At 45.5% G+C, this 20,599-nt stretch overlaps 1 protein-coding gene across 5 annotated transcripts in view; it reads left to right on the plus strand.

Moving 5' to 3' along the window:
• The window catches only part of ZNF438 (zinc finger protein 438), a 185,180-nt gene extending 176,781 nt beyond the window's left edge, over positions 1-8,399 (plus strand). For all 5 annotated transcript variants that reach the window (XM_046679420.1, XM_046679419.1, XM_046679421.1 and 2 more), the window contains 2 exons: positions 4,123-5,953; positions 7,457-8,399. In XM_046679420.1, the coding sequence (XP_046535376.1) occupies positions 4,123-5,953; positions 7,457-8,072 (2,447 nt within the window). In that variant the 3' untranslated portion in view covers positions 8,073-8,399. The remainder of the gene's footprint in view (positions 1-4,122; positions 5,954-7,456) is intronic.
• The last annotated feature ends 12,200 nt before the right edge of the window (positions 8,400-20,599 follow it).

Raw genomic sequence — 20,599 nt, forward strand, 5'->3', positions numbered from 1 at the left:
ATCTTTGCTCTTCCTGTGTGATTTTATTTCCACTATAACGTAGAAACTTTTGAAGATCAATCGAAGCACGTTACCTTTAAATGCATCATAATTAGCCCATTCCCTTTTGGAATGGCTCTATAAAGTATATTTAGTCTCATTTCTGGAAACCTTAACTGTCAGGGTTGTTTTCTTACACTCGGTCATAAAAAAATAGGAAGCCCCTTCCCAACTGAAGTCTTTAGAGACTGTGAGGTGACCTTGACCACGGGTTGTTGCTTCAGCTGCATCTTCTGTTCTTTGTTATTTCTGCTCTTCTTCATGTTGACATGACCATTCTCTGCCTGCGAGGTCCAGTTTTCCCTTTGTGGCTGTGCGTCTCCTCTTCACTCTAATTGCTCTCTTTTCTCTGCTCTGTAAGTCTGGTTTCTTTAAAGCACTTTCTTCTTCAGAGCTTCCTGATCTCTTTGACTATTTTAGTTTGTCCCCCAACAGCATGATTTACTGTTGTCTCTTATTCTTTCCTCAGATGGTCAGTCAGTTGGCCTCACCTATCCCCTTTATCTTGAAGGGTTTTATCATAGTGCCAACCCATTCCCTTATTCTGGCAGTGGGCAAAATAACTGAAAAAAAATAATGTCCCAGAGATATATCTGCTATTTCTTTTTCAATTTTCAAAATATGGAAGTGTTTGAGTTTGCTTTTAAACTGTGTACTTTTTTCTTTTTCATTTTTTAGAATTTTCTAAGTGCAATCTGTAAATGCCTTATTTCAGCCATTAATCACTTTATTACCACTTACAAATTCAACAAATAATTATTGAATTCGAAATGATGTGGCGTCGGCGAGCTAAAGAGTCAAAATAAAGATTTCTTGGACTCTCAAGGTCTGGCAGTAGTGCTCTTTTATTTAGAGAATAGTATAGAATAGCATGGGGACAGGACCCATGGGCAGTAAAGAGCTGCTGCCCTGAGTTGAGTGTTAGGGCTAAATTTATAAGGCATGGGTACGTGACTTATTTTTACTGGAAAAAGAAAAGATGATGTAAAAAGTCGTTAAATGATTTCAGTGCAGATGGGGTCTGGTTATTGTGCGGTCATATAACTTTAGATACGAATCTGGCCATATAGATTGGCATGTAGGTGAGGATGCCCTGGGCTTCTCTCCCTGGGGCAGCCCTAATTCATACCATAAAAATCCACTGGGTCATATAGATCGGCATGTAGGCCAGGTCACCTTGGGCTTCTCTCCCTGGGGCAGCCTTAATCCACATCACTACCACATGCCCAACACCATTCTGGGTCCTGACGACACAAACTCCCTGCCTTGAAGGATTTCGCTCCAGTGAGGGAAGACAGCAGACCATCATGTAAGCTGTAGGATGGAGCAAGTGTGCTACAGAAAATTCAAATGGGACAGAGGGCCCAGGCGTTCAGAACAGGCGTACAGTTTAATAAGGCAGTCAGAGAAGAGCTCCCTGGAAAGAGGTCATTTGAGCAAAACGTGAAGAAAATGCTGCAGCAAGTACTCGAGATAAATCCGGAGGAGGAGCGTCGGGCAGTAAAAGCAGCAAGTGCAGAGACTCAGGAGTGGGCGAGTGGCACAGTTAAGGAACAGGAGAGAGCCACCGAGGCTGGAGGGGAGCGGGTGAAGAAACAAGGCAGAGAGGTTCCCAGGGGCGGTCCTGAGGCCTTTTAGGCCATTGCAGGGCCTCTGGCTTTGGCTGTGAGATGAACAGCAATTGGACAGTCTGAGCAGACCAGTGAGGTGATATGTCTTGTGCTGTGATGTCTTGTTGTCACATATTATTTCAAGAGGATTTATGACTGATTAAGGACAAAATAGTCTTTCTTCTAGCTCTTCTTGTGGTAAATATTTTGTGCTCAATCAATTAGTAGGAGTGTGAACTAGAGATAAATGACCCACTGTTGTCTCTTCTCTTCCTTCCTCACACCCAATCTGTTGTGTAGACACAAAGACCATTGTTCTTGTTAGTATAATTATTTAAGAAGCCTTGTCTCTAGGTAACCAAAAGCTATCCATAATTTTAAGCTTTCTGCAACTCTCTCAATCCTGATTTAATATATTTATTCGCAACTTACTCCGGTATTATTCCAAAAAGAAGAGAGGATGAGGCTTAAAATGATAGACAATTTAAAGGCTGTGAAAATAGAACTAAAAAATAAATTATGTAGGAAGAAGAAACGAATGTAGTTGCCCCATGTGGGCGACTGTCGCGAGGTGGCTGAGCAGTCAGTTTACCCTTGCACTTCGCGATAGCAAAGTGAAAAGGAAGATAACAAATGACATAGTTATCCTCATCTGATTTTCCCAGATCATAGCACTCGACTTTTTTCTTCCTACTCTAATGCAAGCTACCATGTGAAATGTGTTTAACAATCTTTTTTCCACCAATGGTTGCTTTCTAAAATAAGTTGGTCAGTAAACATTTCAACCTTATTCTTACTATGCTACTTATTTGTATATTTGCAAAATGTCATTTTTGCTGAAAGAATCAGCTTTCTGCTAAAATGTTAGTTTGCTACCTGTAGATAGAAAATTTGCGGTTGGTTAAAAAAATCTTGTGAATTGTCAGTTTCACCAGCTTGTCAGCTACCTGAGGCAGAAATCATGTCTGTTCATCTTTGTGTCCTTGGTATCCCCTAAGCAAATAGTTCTTCAGTCCCCTACCTTTAACTCCAAAATCTAAAAAGCTCTGAAAACAGAAAATTTTATCACTGGCTATGAAAACTCATTCAGAGGCAAAACCTAAACTGGAGTAAGACTTTGGAAGTCTTCATTTGTCCCGCTTGTTGTGGATGCCATATATGCTGCTGCAGAAGTGTAGCAGGCCTAGTTACGGGTGCTCTGCAGACTCTGCTGGGTGTCACGTAACATTTGGTGTATGCTGCTTATTATTGCTTTTCTCAAATGTGAAAGTGTAAATTCCAAAATGTGTCTGGCCTTAAGGTTTCAGAAAGGGGATTGTGAGCCTGCAATAGCCAGTCCCTAGAACAGTGCAGGTACCTGGTGAGCAGGCATGGAACTGAAGTTTGCCGAATAGGAGGTACTTAGAGATGGGAAACTTTCCTGCAGCCAGGCCTTCTGACCCAGAGGCCTCGGAATAAAATAGGTGATTCTGTCCTTAGAAGCAATGCATGAAATGTGTCCTTAATGCTTCTCTTAGAGTCCTTGTAACTGGTCTGTATTCAGCCTAATAAATCTGGGGTGTATGAAGTGTTATTCTGTCAGTTTAAATTGTGCCTGTTAGCCTCATAGAAGGTGCTTTTTGTGTGATTCATGTATTTTTTTTATTTGTTGTCTCTGTATCTTTACTTATCACATTGTATCTTTTTGTTTTTCTGCAACATTTTTTTAAGGTGTCACCTCAGCTTTTTTAATCCTGGTGACTTAATTGCAAAAACGCACATAAACAGTTTGAAAGGTGTGAGGAGAAATTCACAAGTCACATGGGAAACAGCAACCAAGCTAGCGTTCAGTCTGGAATTCATCCACTGTGTAAAACACATCCCACTGCCAGTGGGTCAGATGGTGTAGCCCGAAATGGAGTGAAAAACGAGTTTGATACAAGAAACATTTGTTTCACACTGAAGATACAGTGGAAAATATCATGATGAATTAAATACAGACTTCACACTCACAAAGCTTAAGTTGAATAGGGAAAACAAGACATCTATGCAAAATAAATAAAATACACAGTAGAACATACTAGAGGAGGTGACCAGAGGAGAGACTGCAGCTCAGGAGATCAGGAAAGGAGGTGGGGTGGCACTGGCCTGTCAAGATGAGTGGGCATTAGGTAGATGGAGAGGATGGACTTGCAGAATACAAGGCGGGGAGAGACAGTCCCAGCTCTCCAGAAGCTCTGTGTTTAGTAGTAGAGATACGCAAACAGATAAATTATTCTGGCACGTGGTCAATGTTATGCAATAGTCAGTCCCTGGAAGGGGGCAGGGGCTGACCTTCAGGCTAGATCTTGAGGAACTCAGGCGTTTGCCCGGTGGGGGAGGGCTGAGTCTCGGAGTGCCTCGTAGGCAGAGTGAATGATAAGATGCTTCTTTCTGCTCTCAGCAACAGGACAGTTACACTGCAGTGACTTTTTATATTGTGTTGTCATTGCAGGTGAATCAAACATTCCTTCTGGAACAATTCAGAGTGGTAAGGGTTTGCAGAATAAGAGTCAGTTTAGGACCATTGCACCAAAAATTGTGCCCAAAGTGCTAACACCCAGAGTGTTATCATGCCATTCGCCGTCACTCTCTGATCAGGTGAATCCAGGACCTTCCATCAACTCCAAGCCCCTGGGGATGCCCACCCAGAATTATGCTCTGATGCAGGTTTCTGGCCAGGAGGGGACATTTTCTCTTGTTGCTTTGCCGCATGTTGCCTCAGCTCAGCCAGTCCAGAAACCCAGACTGCCCCTGCCTGAAAACCTTAAACTGCCTATTCCTCGATACCAACCCCCGAGAAATAACAAAGGATCAAGAAAGAAACCCATTCTGAGCACCTCTGAGAGTGGTTGTATCAAACCTCCTGCCCAGACCCAAACGTCCCCTTGCCCACCTGACCGTCCAGAGCCCCCACACACACCCAGTCCATCCGAGCCCGTGCTGGCTCTAGACCACGCCCCCGCCAGCATCACCGCGGCTGCACTGACCAATGGAGGTGGCCACGGAGACTCTCGCCCTCCAGTGACCAACGACCACGGAGATCCAAACCCTGCTGCCACCCCAACATCATCCACACCAGAGGAGCCCTCTGCCAAGCAGGGCCTCGTGCAGATTTCAGGGAAGGCAAACTTCGCAAGCAAGAAAATACCCAGTAAGCCTTCTGCTGTGGCCAGTGAAAACCAGAATGAGCAAGTGGACCTTGCAAAAGCCGTGACCAATTCAGCACCAGCCGTTTTGGGCAATGCAGTTCAGCTGATCTCCTCAGTCCCCAAAGGGAAACTGCCCATCTTCCCCTACTCAAGAATAAAAAGCACGGAGGCTTACAGAAGTGAATCAGATGCTAACATCACAGAGTTTTCTTTACCTGGGCTCAGGGCAGACTGTGATAAGACAGCCTCCATCACAGAAGGCTTGAATGCAGTCCCCAAAATCGCCAACAAGATCCCTGCCCCACAGGTGTCAAAGCAGAGTCCCTGTGAAAGTGCCTTTTGTCCGGCCACCAAGCTAGATCTCAGCCACAAACCAAAACTCAGTGGTGGGGCAGCAAAGAGAAGAGGAAGAAAACGGAAGGTACCAGATGAAATTTTGGCGCTTCAGGGAAAAAGGAGGAAATGTGTCATTAATAAGTGTAAAGATGGTAAAGAAAGAGTGAAAACTGATCCCCAGGAATCCAGAGATCAAAAACCTGGGGCTATGAAGAAATACCGTAGCATTATGCCTAAACCTGTCCTCGTCATGCCAGCCTTGGCCCCCCTGGCTTCTCCTGCAGCCCCAGTGCAGTCCCACACGCTCGGCAGGATAGCACAGGACGTTCTGTTCAGCCATTCACTCACTCCTCAATATCTCGGCTGTAAGCAGGATGACAGCCCTTCCGCCAAGCCCAGCTCTGCATTCAGAAATGGATTCTCTGGCATTAAGAAGCCTTGGCACAGATGTCACGTCTGTAACCACCACTTCCAGTTCAAACAGCACCTTCGAGAGCACATGAATACACACACGAACAGACGGCCATACAGTTGTCGGATCTGTCGCAAGGCGTACGTACGCTCTGGCAGCCTGAGCACACACATGAAACTCCATCACGGGGAGAACCGTCTGAAGAAGCTCGTGTGCTGTGAGTTTTGTGCAAAAGTGTTTGGTCACGTCAGAGTCTATTTTGGCCATCTAAAAGAAGTGCATAGGGTTGTCATCAGCACCGAACCCTCCCCCAGCGACCTGCTGCCAGGGGACATGGCAAAGAGCAAAGATGTGAACGTACGGGCGCTGGAAGGGTCGGTGGAGAGGTGAGTGCCGGCGGGGTGACAGCCTGGGAGGAAGGCTGTTTGCATTTGGGGACAGGTGAGGTTCGCATTCAGCAAGGGGGGTTTGCGGAAGCATCCCTCAGGTTAGGATGTCATAAGGTAGCTCCTCCTGCCCCTAGTTCTGTGAAGAATGACCTCGGTTCTGATCAGTCATGATCTTAATTACTCTAACCCCTGCAAGCCAGTTTGAGGTATGCTGGGGACAGTTGGGTGAGAGATTGTTTTTGGATTGGAAGTATGAAATAGTAAATATTGTGTATAGTTCCTGGTACTCTTTACAAGTAATTTTCCCCATAAGCACGTCCACAGAATTTATGTCTAAACAGCATCGTTTGCCCTGGAACATGGCGTGACACATGGTGGGGACGCAGCATAGGTCTGCTGCATTGACCAGACCCTAAGGTGCCCAGACCTGACCCTCTACATTGGCCCTATTTTTCCTCTCAGGCAAGGTTCACTTTTTCCTGTGTCATTCCCTTGTGCAGATACTGCTTCCTAGCATAATAAATAAACAAGCTAAGCACTCTGAAAGCCTGGCAGGCGGTCTTAGAGCAATAAGCAAACCAGGGAAATGCCCTCAGTCTGTCCTTTTCAGCAGGTGACAGAGGGAGCTTCACTGAAATGGATTCTCATCAGCACCATGAAAATTAAGCATTTTCCAACACTTTGGATTCTCTGTCCCTTGTCATTCTTAATTGTCCTAAATTGTTCTAAATACTTTCTATTCAATTTTGGCTTACTCTTAATCATTAAAATAAGGAGTGCTCTGGGGCCAGTCTGGTGGCATAGTGCTTAAGTTTGTGTGCTCCACTTCGTTGGCCCCAGGTTCGCAGGTTCGAGTCCCAGGCACAGACCTAGCACCTCTCGTCAGTCCACGCTGTAGCAGCGTCCCTCATAAAATAGAGGAAGATTGGCACAGCTGTCAGCTCAGTGACAATCTTCCTCACAAAAAATAAATAAATAAGGGTTGCCTGTCCTGTTTCTTCCTGGCTTTTCTATAGTTTCTCCATTTTTCTAAAGAAACCTCACTTCCTAATTGTTTTCCTGTAGTGCATTTTTATTTTAGGTAAGATGTCCAAACTGCATTCACTGCTCAAGGGTAGGGTGGGCAGTGGTGGCGTGGGACAGTTACCTTCAACCGGACCAAGTGTGCTCCTGTAGCGCTTCAGTTGGTCCTACCCGACTCCCATGGTGATTGCACCTGTTCCTACGGTAACCAAAGGACAGTTAGCTCCTCTGGGGAGATGCAGAAAGGGAAACTGTCTTTTACTAAAATGACCCTGCTAGCTTGAGAAATGTGTGGCCCCACGCAGGAGTGACAGCTGGTGTTCACCATGGCCTGTCTTGTCCGTGCTCCGTTTACTCCGTCCTTTGTCCTTCCCATCACTGTGGGGATTCTAGGTCCCTGAAGCCTAAGAGCTGGAAGGAAAAGTTCCAGTTGTGTTTTTCTACAAAATCTTATCTGGACTCTTTCCCCTTTTTCAGGGAAAACAAGTCTCACCTGGAAGAAGACCTCCTTCTGAACCAGGCTGACGAAGTCAAATTACAAATCAAATGTGGCCGCTGTCAAATCACAGCTCAGTCTTTCGCTGAAATAAAGTTCCATTTACTTTATGTTCATGGAGAGGAAATTCAGGGCAGGCTACAAGAGGAGATCTTACCAGGAAACAAGGGAGCTCAGGAGGAACTGGTTAAACAGGCTGCTCCTTACTGGAAACATCGTCCCGAAAGAAGAAAGCCCGCTGCACACTGTCCCTCCGACGAGGATGTACGTGCGTTTCCTAAATTGAAAAAGCAGCTCTGCGTTCATCGTCAGAATGACGTGGGCGTGCTCATGAAAAGTGAAGGAGGCCAGCCGGTTCCGAGGGAGCCAGAAGAAGAGCCCCGGGGCCCTGGGTGTCCCAGCCCCCGCCCCGGTCTCCTTCGGTCCCAGCGGGGCTTCCACTGTGTCCTTTGTGCACAGACTCTGGGAAGGAAAGAGGAGCTCCTCCTGCACTGGGAACAGCAGCACAGCTGTCAGGACCCTCCCAAACTCTGGACGATTTTAAACGCGCTCTCCAGCCAGGGAGAGGTGGAGCTGTCCCCGAAAACTGAGAAATGAAACACTGGGCGAGAGCGAGGTTAAAGAGAGTTTTGCTATCACCTTTCTCTCGAAGCTTTGAGTTTTATGGTGGTGCTTAATTACAGAAACCAAACAAGTTAGGATCAGCACTAATGAGCAGAAGGGATGTTTGTACATAGTTTGTTTTCTTATGACATATATCTATGCCCTTGATGCATATTTTTCTAACCATATGCAGTTTATTTTAAAATTCTGTGTACTGTTAATGTCTTAGACTTTATTTCAGAATAAATATGTAAAAAGATCAAAATTTGGAAATTGAAATATAAAAGATTATAGGCTGTTCCTAAAATACACTTTTCAGTAAAAAGACATGTGTTTGAGTGTGTGTGTTTTCTGTTCATATGTTTTCTGTTTAAGTAGATCAACAAATGTGATAAATTTCTAGGTGACAAAACCATTTCCATCTCAACCATAGTGTATTATTGATATTTATCAAAGTCTCTGCCTTATTTGAATGCTCTGTAGAGCAGTATATTTAATAGTGTTCTCTCATCTACCAAAATTTAAAATCCATGTTTTCAGGACTTAGTTTTTTTAAAATTTTATTTTCTTAAATGCACATTGCCTTGAAGATTAGCTATTGGTAAGTCTTAAAGCTATAGTGTTTCATATCAAAGTAATCAAAAATGTTTTAGTACTTCAGCTAATAAAAAAATCTACTTTTTTGGTTAAAGGTTATTTTCAAATAGTCTTTTGGGCCAGAAAATTTACAAGCTGGAAAGTGAACTGGATAGTTCAGTCCAGATGTCTAGGTGTCTCAGCTGCTTTCCCTCCCTCCCAGGTAACTTCAGTGGGTTGTCGCTCGCTGATCAATTTTAGATGCAACTGTGCCTTTCAAGTCCAGGTTCTCTTTGAAACTCAAGAGTAAAATGATTGCCTCTTAAGTTCCTGTGAAATTACCTCGAATCAGAAAAGTTGCCATTTGACGTTTCTGGCCATCCTGGCTGCAAAATCGTTTTCTTAGAACAGGAGAGTTAAACAGTCATCCTACTAAAATTTCAGCCTTTGGATGAAAGCACCGTGTATGTAGCCAGCTCTGTTTGCCCGAAGCTAGGCCCAGGCATCGTCATAACGTTCTTCTGTGCTAAAGGAAGTTAACCTAAACAGAGGAAGAACTAAATTCTAATTGATAGGCTAGTGAGTCTTGTCTTTTTGGTGTTTTTGCTGAGGAAGATTCACCCTGAGCTGACATCTGTTGCCGATCTTCCTCTCTTTTTGCTTGAGGATGATTAGCCCTGAGCTAACATCTGAGCCAATCCTCCCCTATTTTGTATGTGGGTCACTGCCACAGCATGGCTGACGAGTGGTTTATGTCCATGCCTGGGAACCAAACCCACAAACCTGGACTGCCAAAACAGAGCACACCAAACTTGACCACTGTGCCACAGGGCCAGCCCTTTAAGTCATCTTTTTAATATCTAGTTTTAGAAGCAAGTGTTCATAGGCATGATCTGGCTCAAATAGTACAAAAAGAGAAAACTCAATCCTTGGCTTTTTACAAATAGTTTTATAAATTTGAGAATAAGAGGGTAAGGATAGAAATTTTTGAAAGATTTTGCCGTGGTTTATCGATTGATCGCATTTTACCCTGTTTCAAAGAGGTAACGTCAGACCTCCACTGTTTGGTATTTTCAGAACTGGGTTAGTAGTAAAACAGCTTTCCCCTTCAGTGCAGTACCCAGTTTGTTTTGGGAAGATTGGCCTTGAGGACGTTAAAAAATGAGACCTATCAAGAATACTGCTTGAATTCAAACTACAAAATAGTTCACAGACCACTCAGTCCTTAGAAGCTAAGCGGCATTTCTGAAATACTGGCCAGTTGGCCAAGGACAGAGGAGCATTCTGGAGTCTGTATGGAGGCAAAGGTGTTGGGACAGAATGCTTCCACCCAGCGTGTAAAGGAAAGTGTCAAGTCCCCAGGGTTGTGGAGACACCTACCTGTGGCCAGCGTTTAACCACGTATTCTTGCAGTGAGGACAGATAGTGCCTGGAAAGTAGCGAGTCGGGAATGGGGCAGAGAGCAGAGGTGGGGAGAAGATGTGATTGGCTCAAGGCTAAGTGCTCTGGCTGCATCCCCCTGGCAGCAGGGCATGATCTGTGGGGGCGGGGCACGGGCACTCATCTGCAGGAAACCTTTTTCAGCGAGAAGGAAACTTGCAATGCAGAGAGGCCTCACAGGACGCCTGTATGTGTGCATTGTTGAGAATCAAATGTTTCTTACAGTTCTTAGCTTCTAGAAACACTCCCTGCATTACAGCTGAACAGCCCCAATGTCACCTAAGATAAAGAGTTTCTGGCCTTTAATAGTAGCACTTCTTCAGAGAGAACGGTGGGAAGAGGAACTCCAGTTGGGGAGCGAGTAGAAAAGAGGGAGTATATAGCTAAAATAACTTTGAGAACAGCTCGAATTGATAAGCCAGTGGGTCTTAGTTGATGAGCCGCCTTTGGGTGTAGACATGTTGTTGGCATAGTCCCAACCTACTACCTAACCCAGAGGCAGGTGCAGAAGTGGTGTGATGCTTACGCCATGGGACCTTGAGAGAGTACCTTTCGAAGGCTCTGTTCCTCATCTGTGAAGTGAGCCTGAGGATCCCACCGCAAGGCATTGTTGTAAGAGCCGACGAGACACAAAGAAAATGGCCGGCACACTTGGGCCACGGAGTACCTGGTGGCTGATATTTACTATGCTTTCGGCCAGACTTGGAAGAAGAGGTGTGTGCTATCATGGAAAGACCATTTACAACAGCTGAGGGAGCCTCAAATCCAGGATTCAAGGATGAAAACTACTGAGAACCATAGAAATTTGCATCTCTGCATGAAAAGTATATTTTCATTTTTAAATAAACTGGGATTTGGATTACAAGGAGGTTTGGTAAGTGTCTATTTAATCAATAGAGAAAAAGCAAAATTCACTAAATTGTTCCCATTCCAGGCTCCACCTTGGGCTTCATATTCCTCCCTGTGGCTGCCCCCCCTCTGCCCCTCCTTCACCCTGACATAGCCGCTCCCACAGTGCCCACTCCCGTGTCCTGACCTTCTCGATGGACTTGTCTCTTCCCACGCTAGACTACACGCCTCCTGAGGGCAGGGACTGTGTCTTTGTTCAGCATGTAGCCCCACAGGGTCCAACACCTGATGTGGGATAGAATACAATAAATATTTGTTGGAAAAAAATTTGTTGAAAAAAATATTTGTCAAAAAAATTAGCTAAATACAAACAGAATTGCTACTTCCCTTTTATTAATAAAGCCAGCTCTAGGAGCAACCAAACTTATAGGTAGGAAGGCATCAAGGCAAATTTGGTCTTAAATGCAGCATTTTGCTTAATGTCTTTTGCTTCTTGGAAAGTTGTCCCAAGGCCAGCAAAATGAGATTTTTTCCTTTTCTTTTGGCCCTAAATTATTTCTGAAAGTTACAGCATTTTAGATTTGTATTGGTTTATTAGCTGTCATTTTTACTCGTGTCCCCTTGTGCGTCTCTCCTTCTCTGGGCCTCTTCCTGGTTTAGCCTGGCTGTTCCTCTGTTAAGCTGTTCCTCATATGGAAAGTTGTCTCTTCATCAGCACGCCATAAATAATCAAACCTGGGCGCGTTCCATTGCCTTCTCTGGCTCCACACTCCCCCCTCCCAGCTGCACGGCTCCAGTTTTCTGTGGCTCCAGTGACATGATTGTTGGCTATAAATGCTCAGCTTCATTTATTTATTGGAATTTTCAGATCTGGCCTGGTTTGCTCCATTCAAGCTGCTGACATGCTTTGTTAGGTACGTCTTTTACAGTCTCCCCTTTTCACTGAGCTCTGAGGAAGAGTGCCCTGGCCAGGATGAACTGGGATTCAGCAGAACAGGTTTTTAGCTTCAACTTGATGCTGGCTTCCCTGACACTGGACAGCCAGCAGCTTATCTAGGCTTGTGGTGCAATCCAGTATATATTTTAGCTACATCCACCTCTTCAGGATTGTTCCTTTCGGAGGTGAAATGTATTGTATCTCATATTCGGTCATGGTTATCCCCATAATAAAACACTAACCACAGTTTTGCAAGCATATTTTCAATTTGTGTTTCGTATGCAGATGTTAGCAGAACATCACATTTTCCAAACTCCCAAGTGTGAAAATGTTTCAGTGTGTTGCCTAACCTTGGGACAAATCGCCATCTTTTGAAGGAAACCAAATGTGACAACTAAAGGGGGAGCAAAGATTGCTTGCTCTAATTTTGATGTGAAGCTAAGCAGGGTTTTTTCTTTTTTTAGTGAAACTTGCTCCCATCTTCAAAATTGCCCCCCACCCCTTGGTTAGCTTAGCAGTAAAGAATTCATCTTAATAAGAGGGCAATATTTCCTCTTTTAGTATGTTCCAAAAACAAAATTGCAAGCAATTAGCATTATAATCGATCATTTTTTGATAAATCAAACATCCACTAAGTACAACTCAAAAGAAATAAAAGATTTTACCTTCTGTTGTTAAATAGGAATTTAATCTCCACCCAGGAGTTGCAAGGAGACCACCAGGTGTTCTGTAGGCATTTGCAGAAACAGAGCATTGAACTTGATCTGATTACTGCCTGAGTTGTAATGCAGATCTTACTTCAAAAATTTGGCCATGGAAGAGACCCAGGTGGCTCCAACATTGGAGCTGTGTAACCATCCCATAGCTCTGGCTGTATCTGGAAGTAATATTTAAGAGTCTGTGCTGAGGAAACTAAAACATGCCTTTTCCTAGTCTAATCCAAATTACAGCACCGTTACATTTTTCATAAGACATTCATTGAACCAAGACTTTTTGACAATGGTTACACCCAAAGAAAGTTAAACTATCCAAGAAGACTAAGTCAGTTGAATGGTGTTTATTCTTTCTTGAAATAAAGGGCGGGGTGGAGGAAGCAGGAGGGTAGGAGTACCATGTCAAGACAGGGCGTGAGGAGCTTTTTGATGAGGGACGGCCCAATGGGGCATGGTAAGTAGAAGAGGTCCTGGCTCCAGTGTCCAGGCAGCAAAGTGCCATTAATATTTTGGTATGGCCTCAATAGACTGAACCAAATTTGACATTGCCTATCAAAATCTAAAATGCGCAGACCTTTTGACCCTGGAACTCCACTTCTAGGAATTGTCCGATAGATCATGTAGATATTGCTGCACAAAGGCAGAGACAGCTGTGTGAGGGCGTTCACTGCAGTGTTGTTTATAAGAAGCAAAAGACTGGACGCAAATGTCCATCAGAGCTGGTAAAAGAATTACCATACACCAGAGGATGGCCTGCCGTGCTGCAGCGCAGAAGACCGAGATGGTCCTTCACGTGCTGAGGGATGCATGGTGTGAAGGGAGCAAGGCACAGAACCAGGATAGTGTGCTCTCGTTGGCTTTTTGAGAGAAGGAAGAGAGGGAGGGAGAGAAGGGAGAGACACATGCTTGTGTGTGCACAGAAAACTTCTGGAAGGTCACTTCAGGAAAGGGGTAGGGGCATGGGAAGGAGGGACACAGTTTTACATTATCGGAATGTTTTTGCTGTGTCTTATTTTTTTCAATTGAAAAAGATGTCCCCACCGCATTAAGCTGCAGCTGTGCTGTGTCTCTCAGCGAAACCGTGAAAGAGGGAAACTGCCTCTTACCCCTCAGCTTTGGGGCCCACACGAAGTCCCCACCTGAGCCGCTGCTGCCTGATCGTACTGCACAGACCGTGATGCACGGGGAGAAGGGCATCTTCTCGGCCCAGTACACACGTGCACACATATAGAGACAGAGGTACCTACAATCACGACCAGAGTTTGATTTCATAAAACAATACAGTGTACATGATAATGCCCCCTGCATTTTGGTATGTTCTCATTTCTTTCTTAAATTCTGGCTACCTTGCACTAAGTTGATTTCATGATCCTCTAATGAGCAAATCTGAAATATACTGCTATAGACTTTAGATTTTCTGACCCTGCCCCTATCCCATTGTGGCCTCCCTAGGCTGTCACCCAGTCCCTCAGGTCCCTGCCATCAGGGGCTTGCTGAGTGACTCGCATCTCTTCCCACAAATTTGCATTTTATAGACCTTTTGAAGGGTAGCCTCAAGCCAAAGGGATGACTAATGCTGGGAATTTTAGACACCCTGTGGCCAATAGGAAGGCCCTTTGGTGCCTCTCCAGAAACGCCCTAGGTGGCTCTTGAGTGCCCCTTTGGACAAGGGCAAGGCCCTTGCTTAGGAACCAAGAGACACTGCTGCTCAGCTGGGGGCTCACCCCAGTCAACTGCCAAGTTTTGAGACCCTTTTTCAAAGTTTCACTTGACTAGAGTTTCCAATTCATTGGATTTGGGTTGGGTTTCAAATTGACTCTCATTTCTCATCCTAATTCAAGGAAAATGATATGGCAGAAATCGAGGCCTCTGAAGAAGACGCAAGTTCTGGCAGCGTTGGAAGCAATGGCCTTCCTCCACCCTCCACCCATCCTCCTCTTCTTGCTATGAAGCCCACATCTGGCCAGTTTTCTGAGTATATGGGTGTGACCTCACCTCACTTTTCTGTTGAAGGCCCTGCCTTCGCCAGGCCTTCAGGATAACTGAGTCACAGGGGTAGAGCACAGTCAGAGAAAGGGCCTCTCCGACTTCTCAGGGATCCTGTCCTTCCTTCATCTCTCTAGGGACTGACTCTGAAATTAGACCAGGTCTCTAACTGATGCTGACAAATGCTACTGCCCCCCTCCCCATGTGAGATACCCAGGGCCTCTGTGAAGAGGAAATTCTGCTTTTCACTTAGCTGTCACTTGGCCCAAACCATTCAAAGGCAACACCTAGTTAATTCACATTCTCCTGCATGCATTCCTCAGAGGTCCCTCTTTTTCAATTTTGCTATGTTGGCTTGAAGAAAATAGGTCTGTTTCCCCTTTTTATAGCAGCTTAATTCTGTCCCAAGTTGCCAAAAAAGTGTTTATGGAACTACGCACAGTTCCTCCAGGGAGATTTCCAAATCGACGCAGAGCTCCTGCGAGCCCACACGCACGCGCTGAACTGCACCGCCAGCACACCCGCTCCGGGATGCTGCCCGAAGAGCCAGCCCGGCCCAGAGCCGCTCCGGTTGGGGCATCTTCCAAACTTGCAGTCGGATGGGTTTATCGGGGAGCTGCGGCCTCTAAGCTGTACTTTTCCACTTGCACATGGATAGGAGAACTGGGTCTGGCTCTCCCATTGATAATAGCCACTAAGAGGAAAAGACTTCGCAGATATTAGCTAACAATTGGATGTTTTCATTTTGCTATGATTTTCATCAGTGCACTAAGATACTGCTTCAAACATGTGCATCATCTTTATGGAAAATAATAATTACAGTAAGAATTGCTTTATCTCTGAGGGCCTTTATTGTTGAAGAGGGCAAGATTACTCCAGTTTCACAAAGGACTCATGCTTTTCTGGGTCCTGTGGGATTAATTGGCGATTTCAGTTCAGTCACAATTGGGAAAATTTCCACATCATAAAATCTATTGCTATAATGGACAGTAATTGGCCTCCTTGTTGACAGTCCCAGAAGAGAAAGTTCTGGGCCCCAAGACTTAGTGATTTGCTAAAGAGTTGAGACAATAGGTGGGAAATCATGCTGTTGCAACCCAAGATTTGCTCTCTTCTGGGGATAAGGGAGTATCCGGGGCTGCAGGACTGTCAGTGTCACAGGTAATCCATTCAGAAATAGCAAAAGGCCTTCTAGTGTAACAAGAAACTTTAAATAGATTCAGGAAGACCTTAAGCATACTCCAGCATTAATAGTCTTTTAACTTAGGGAAGAAACCACTGAATTTAGTTGGTGGCAAGGCCGATAGAGGGGATAGATGAAAGAGCTAGTTCTCCTGAAGTAAGTGTGTTTGACCGTATTTCAGGAAAACAGGCTAATGGCTCTCTTTCTATGCATTGTGGCTGGCAGGCTATTTGCATGGACCACATTAGTCTTCGGGAGAGGGAGTAGGCTCTGCCACACGGTGAGGTCTGAATTAAAGCTTTCACACTCGGGCAGCACTGAAGGCTGACTCATCTCATTATTAGCTAGTGCCAGCCAATTTCCTACTAAGTGCGGTCTGATGTTGGTGTGAGGCAGCCAGCAGCAAGCTCTTAAGTCATCCCAATATTTTCTGTCAGATTCAGCACCAGCTTTGAGAAAATGTCTTAAATGGATGATTCTTCTAGAAGACCATTACAATAAGACTCAGAAAAGACCAACAACCCCTCAAAAGTCTGTTGGATCTGAAGCATGCAGAAATTACCGCCCCCATATACCATGGACTATCTTATTTCCCCCTTTCAGACCAATATTTATAGTGCAACCATGGTTTCACAGGCCTGAGCATCCAGGGAACAGGGATGAAAAGAACTCATCTCTGGCTCTGAGATCCACCTTGGCGCCGACCCTCCTTCCCACTCCCAGCCCAGCGCAACCTGCCTTCTCCTCTGCTCCTGGGGGCTTCCCCTGACTCTGCTCTGGCCGCGCCTCTCCATCTGCCCAGTTGTTCATCTGACCACTTGCATGTGGTCGCCAATGATGGAACCGTTCCCTCGGAGGCCGCAGCTGTGCTTCCACGTCAACCACCCGAGGCTGAGCCCTCCTCCTCAAGCAGGGACGCAGATTTTTATTGTGCCCCTAGCTGGGAGATTAGCCCTCAGTTTCTTACAGTCACCTTTTATTCCTTGTTTACCCTCTTTCTACCCAAACTTGAGTCAAGCTCAATGGGAAGGCGCTGGGAGCTGTGCCACACAGTGCCATGCCGGACTCAGTCCTCCCAGCAGCCTGCAAGCTCTGTGACAGCCGCGACCACCTCTGGGTGGGCTTTCTGCATCTGGGGGCTCCATCCTGGGGCTGTCACTGCAGTGGGTGTCAGTTTTCCCTCCCAGGCAAAACCTCCCTAGCCCCCCGCCCCACACACTGATATGAGCCCCTTCTCTGCCCAGCACCCTGAATGCCCACAGGAGCCGCTCCCTTCGCCTTTTGGGAGCATGGTTCTGTTTCTTGTTATGATTCACACAAATGAGCATAGGGTGGAGTCATATCTTCCAAGGACCCGAGTTCCAACCTCCGCAAGGAGGGTGAAAGCCATAAACTGTCAACTTACCTCCACCCATGAAGCACACTACCCTGGGTTTTGTGAATACAATGCTGTCGAGTGATGTTTACAAAGTACAAGTGACATGGTATCTAACAGATTATATGTAAATGCAAGTTTACGGTACTTTCAATTAAGAGAGAGAGGCTGGAGAATGAAATTTAAAAAGGAAACCAACCTGCACATTCCCAGGATGAAAGTGGGGGGCTCCCACTCACAGGTGGGAAACCGCACAGCCATGCCTCTGGTCTCTGGCTTGGCCGGCGTGCCCACGGAATAGGATGGGGTGGAAGCAGGGCCCATGCTATTGAAACCATGTTGTCAATGCCTGGATTGCCCACCCGCTTGATCTGGGAGCACAGGTGGTTCAATTCTCGGAAATTAAATGCAGGCACAAGGAGACCCCACTGAATGTTTTTGTTGGAATCATCCCACTATCCAGGTTGAGGAAACGCGCTCAGGGTTCTGGTTTCCTAAGTAACTTGTGCTCGTCAGTCTCAAGGACCTCGTGCTGTTTCTTCCATGGAACTTGATTAACGAGTTAGACAAAGGAAGGACCAGTACACAGTACAGGTGACCAACAGGGTCTGAGCGGGCTCAGACTAGTCAAAGCAATTAAATGTGTGAACGGCACTATTTATGCAGTTGCAGGGCTGTAAAAGAAATGGCCGTGCTAAGCAACAAAAATCCGTCCCTGGAACACCAAGGCAAAGGCCCACTCTTCCTAAAACAAATGGGTGTCCCCTTCACCACAGGAGAAGACATCACCAGCTCAGAACGTTAGCCCAGGTTGGGGTTCTCGCAGGACCTGCTCTCCCGAGGTGGTGAGCAGGGCACCAGCGAGGCCCACTGACAATTGCTGACGCGATTTACTAGGGAGGGAAATTTGGAATTGAACTTCACCATTGGGATTTACTTGCATTTGAAAGCAATGCAGTTAGTAGTCCATCTTTCAACACTGAATGTATTTTCTCCACTTTTCTATCTTTCTGATGAATTAAGGGGTTATGTAAGGTGAGGGATTGAAAACATTAGCAGCTGAATATCTTAGTGGATCTGCTTGCCAGACATGGCTGGATGGAAAAACACAGGGGCCAATTTTACATCATTTCTCCCCACTTCACATCAGCCACAAACTGCGAGGTTTTCCTCGTTCAACCGTGGGGGTAATATGGCTTCCTTGCCCTCTGCGTCTCCAAGCCGTTTTGAACAAGGTCTGCTAATTGAATTCAGTTGTTTGCAGTTTTAAACGTTCCGTGTTTTCCACAGAGCAAGAATATATTGAACTCATTTAATCTGTCATCCAAGAAGAATTGGAGCCTGCATTTTTATTACCAACTGACTTGCGTTCACCTTTATCCTAGATTTTTTCTGAAATGTTTACAATGTAATTAAAAACAATCAAGTCAAATTATCTATCTGAATTTGTCCCTTTTGGGGAATATTAAGGAGGAGAAAAGGTGTTACCATTACTTCATTTTGCCCTAGCATTTCTGCCTTCTACACAGAAATATATCAAGTATCTGGTCACCAAGAGCATTCTGTAATGTCACTGGTGATTTAACAATTACAAAATATTGTAATTAAATGTTTGAATGCCCTCTTACATTGTCCCATTACAAATGATTGTGAAACTGGATTGATTTCAGTGGCTTAGAAAGGCCCTGGCTTTTGTGATATTGTTTCCTGTGATACACACCTCCAGGGAAAATTAGGATCTGAATCCTGAAGTCAGAACCAATTAAACCCTTGCATTTCCCCTCAGTCCAGCGTAAGATGAGCACACTTTTCAGGCATGGCGCAAGCAGACTTGTGAGGTCTCTGGGGCTCAGTGCCTCTAGGCTCTGCATGTCTACTGCCAGCTGTGAAAAAGCATTCCCTGGGAATGGTCGCATCTTGGGGAAGGAAAATGATAACGCACAGAAGCAGGGGCCACCGTGGGCGGTTTGGGGCACAGTGCTTGTTCAGCATCAGGTTAGCTGATGGTAGGGAAGCCCAGCTCCCTGGCACAAGAGCTTGATGCTTTGATGGTCACAAAGAGGTAGGTAGCTAAGAAGTTGCGGAGCAGAAAATGAAACCTCTGTATTAATTGTCAGAAGGGAAAAGGGGCTTCCGACAGAATTTGCCTTTGGGCTGACAGAACTCAGGAGCAAATGCTGAGGTAAGCCGTCAGAGAAGAAATGAGCAGGCAGGGGCCACTGATCAAGCTTCCTTATTCTTAAAGTTAGTTTTAATGATTCCCCAGATAATTTATAGAAACAACGCAAAGGTCTTGCCTTTTCTCCTCTAGGGACTTGAATGTTGTGTAATTTTGCTCCATCTGACTTTTTCCCTGACTTTGCTGTTAAATAAACAAACGACTCCGGAAACCTCCAGGATAATTAAGATCTCGCAAATGAGCTGTCAAAAGAAAACGGCCTCCTCTTCCCGGGAGGACTGCTGCCCACTGTCTGCTTTGGAGGGTTTTTGAACAGCTCTGCCGCGCTGAGCGATAAATGCCAACCCCAAATTTGCTACTCAGAATGTTCTGATTTTTTTTACAAAGGGGATTGTGTTTTGCATTTCTTTCTTGACCTAAAGTACACGGTCTTTGACATGTAATATTGATGCCAGCCTCTTTTATCACTCTTGATTTATAAAGCAGTCAGCAACTAGGTCGATAGCACCAGAAATGAGCCCAAACAGGCCAGGCGATTGTAGTGAAGGAACCCGCCAGCCCTCGCCAATGTCTTGACATCCGGGCCCCCCACCTGCTAGGAGATCTGTTTACCAATATCAACTCTACATAACCTGCTCCTTCTCTTTTCTCCTCACATCAATATATGTCCAGGTATTAATAAATCTTTAAGACGAGCCCAAATCCTTCTAGACATTTCCCCAAAGTCCAGCAAAGAGTGGTGTTTTATTTTTACATGTGATTTGAGCAATAATTAGCCAATTCTTTCTCATTAATGCTGTCTCATTATTAGCCAAGCAGAGCACTACAGCACATCCTTTGTATTGACAAAGGGATATTTCGTTTGACGTCATGATCCTTCTTAAGGGAATCGCGTTCCAGATGTGCACCAGGACCATCCCAGAGTCAGATGGGAGGTTGCTGCCGGCCTCCTGGCCAGCCTGAGGGTGCTGGACAGGCTGTGCCATCCTCCCCCCATGTCTGAGCTGTGGTGTAAGAATTTTCCAGTGGCGATCAACCCCAGCAATGTGGTCCCCTCGTGGTTGGACATCTGAACTGAGACTGCAGTACCACCAATAGCCTGGGGCAGGAGGAGGACAGACCATTGCCCATCAACCAGAAGGGCATGTGTGGGGGATCCGGGAAGAGAAGTCAAGGAAGTACCAGGCTGCCCTAGGTACTTGAGAAGTACTTGGTCTTGCTGATCATGTGTTCCCAGACCACAGCATCTCCAAAGGAGGAAGCAACTCAGGCCTCTCACAGCC

The sequence above is a fragment of the Equus quagga genome, chromosome 12 (assembly GCF_021613505.1).
Source record: "Equus quagga isolate Etosha38 chromosome 12, UCLA_HA_Equagga_1.0, whole genome shotgun sequence".
Lineage (NCBI taxonomy): Eukaryota > Metazoa > Chordata > Mammalia > Perissodactyla > Equidae > Equus > Equus quagga.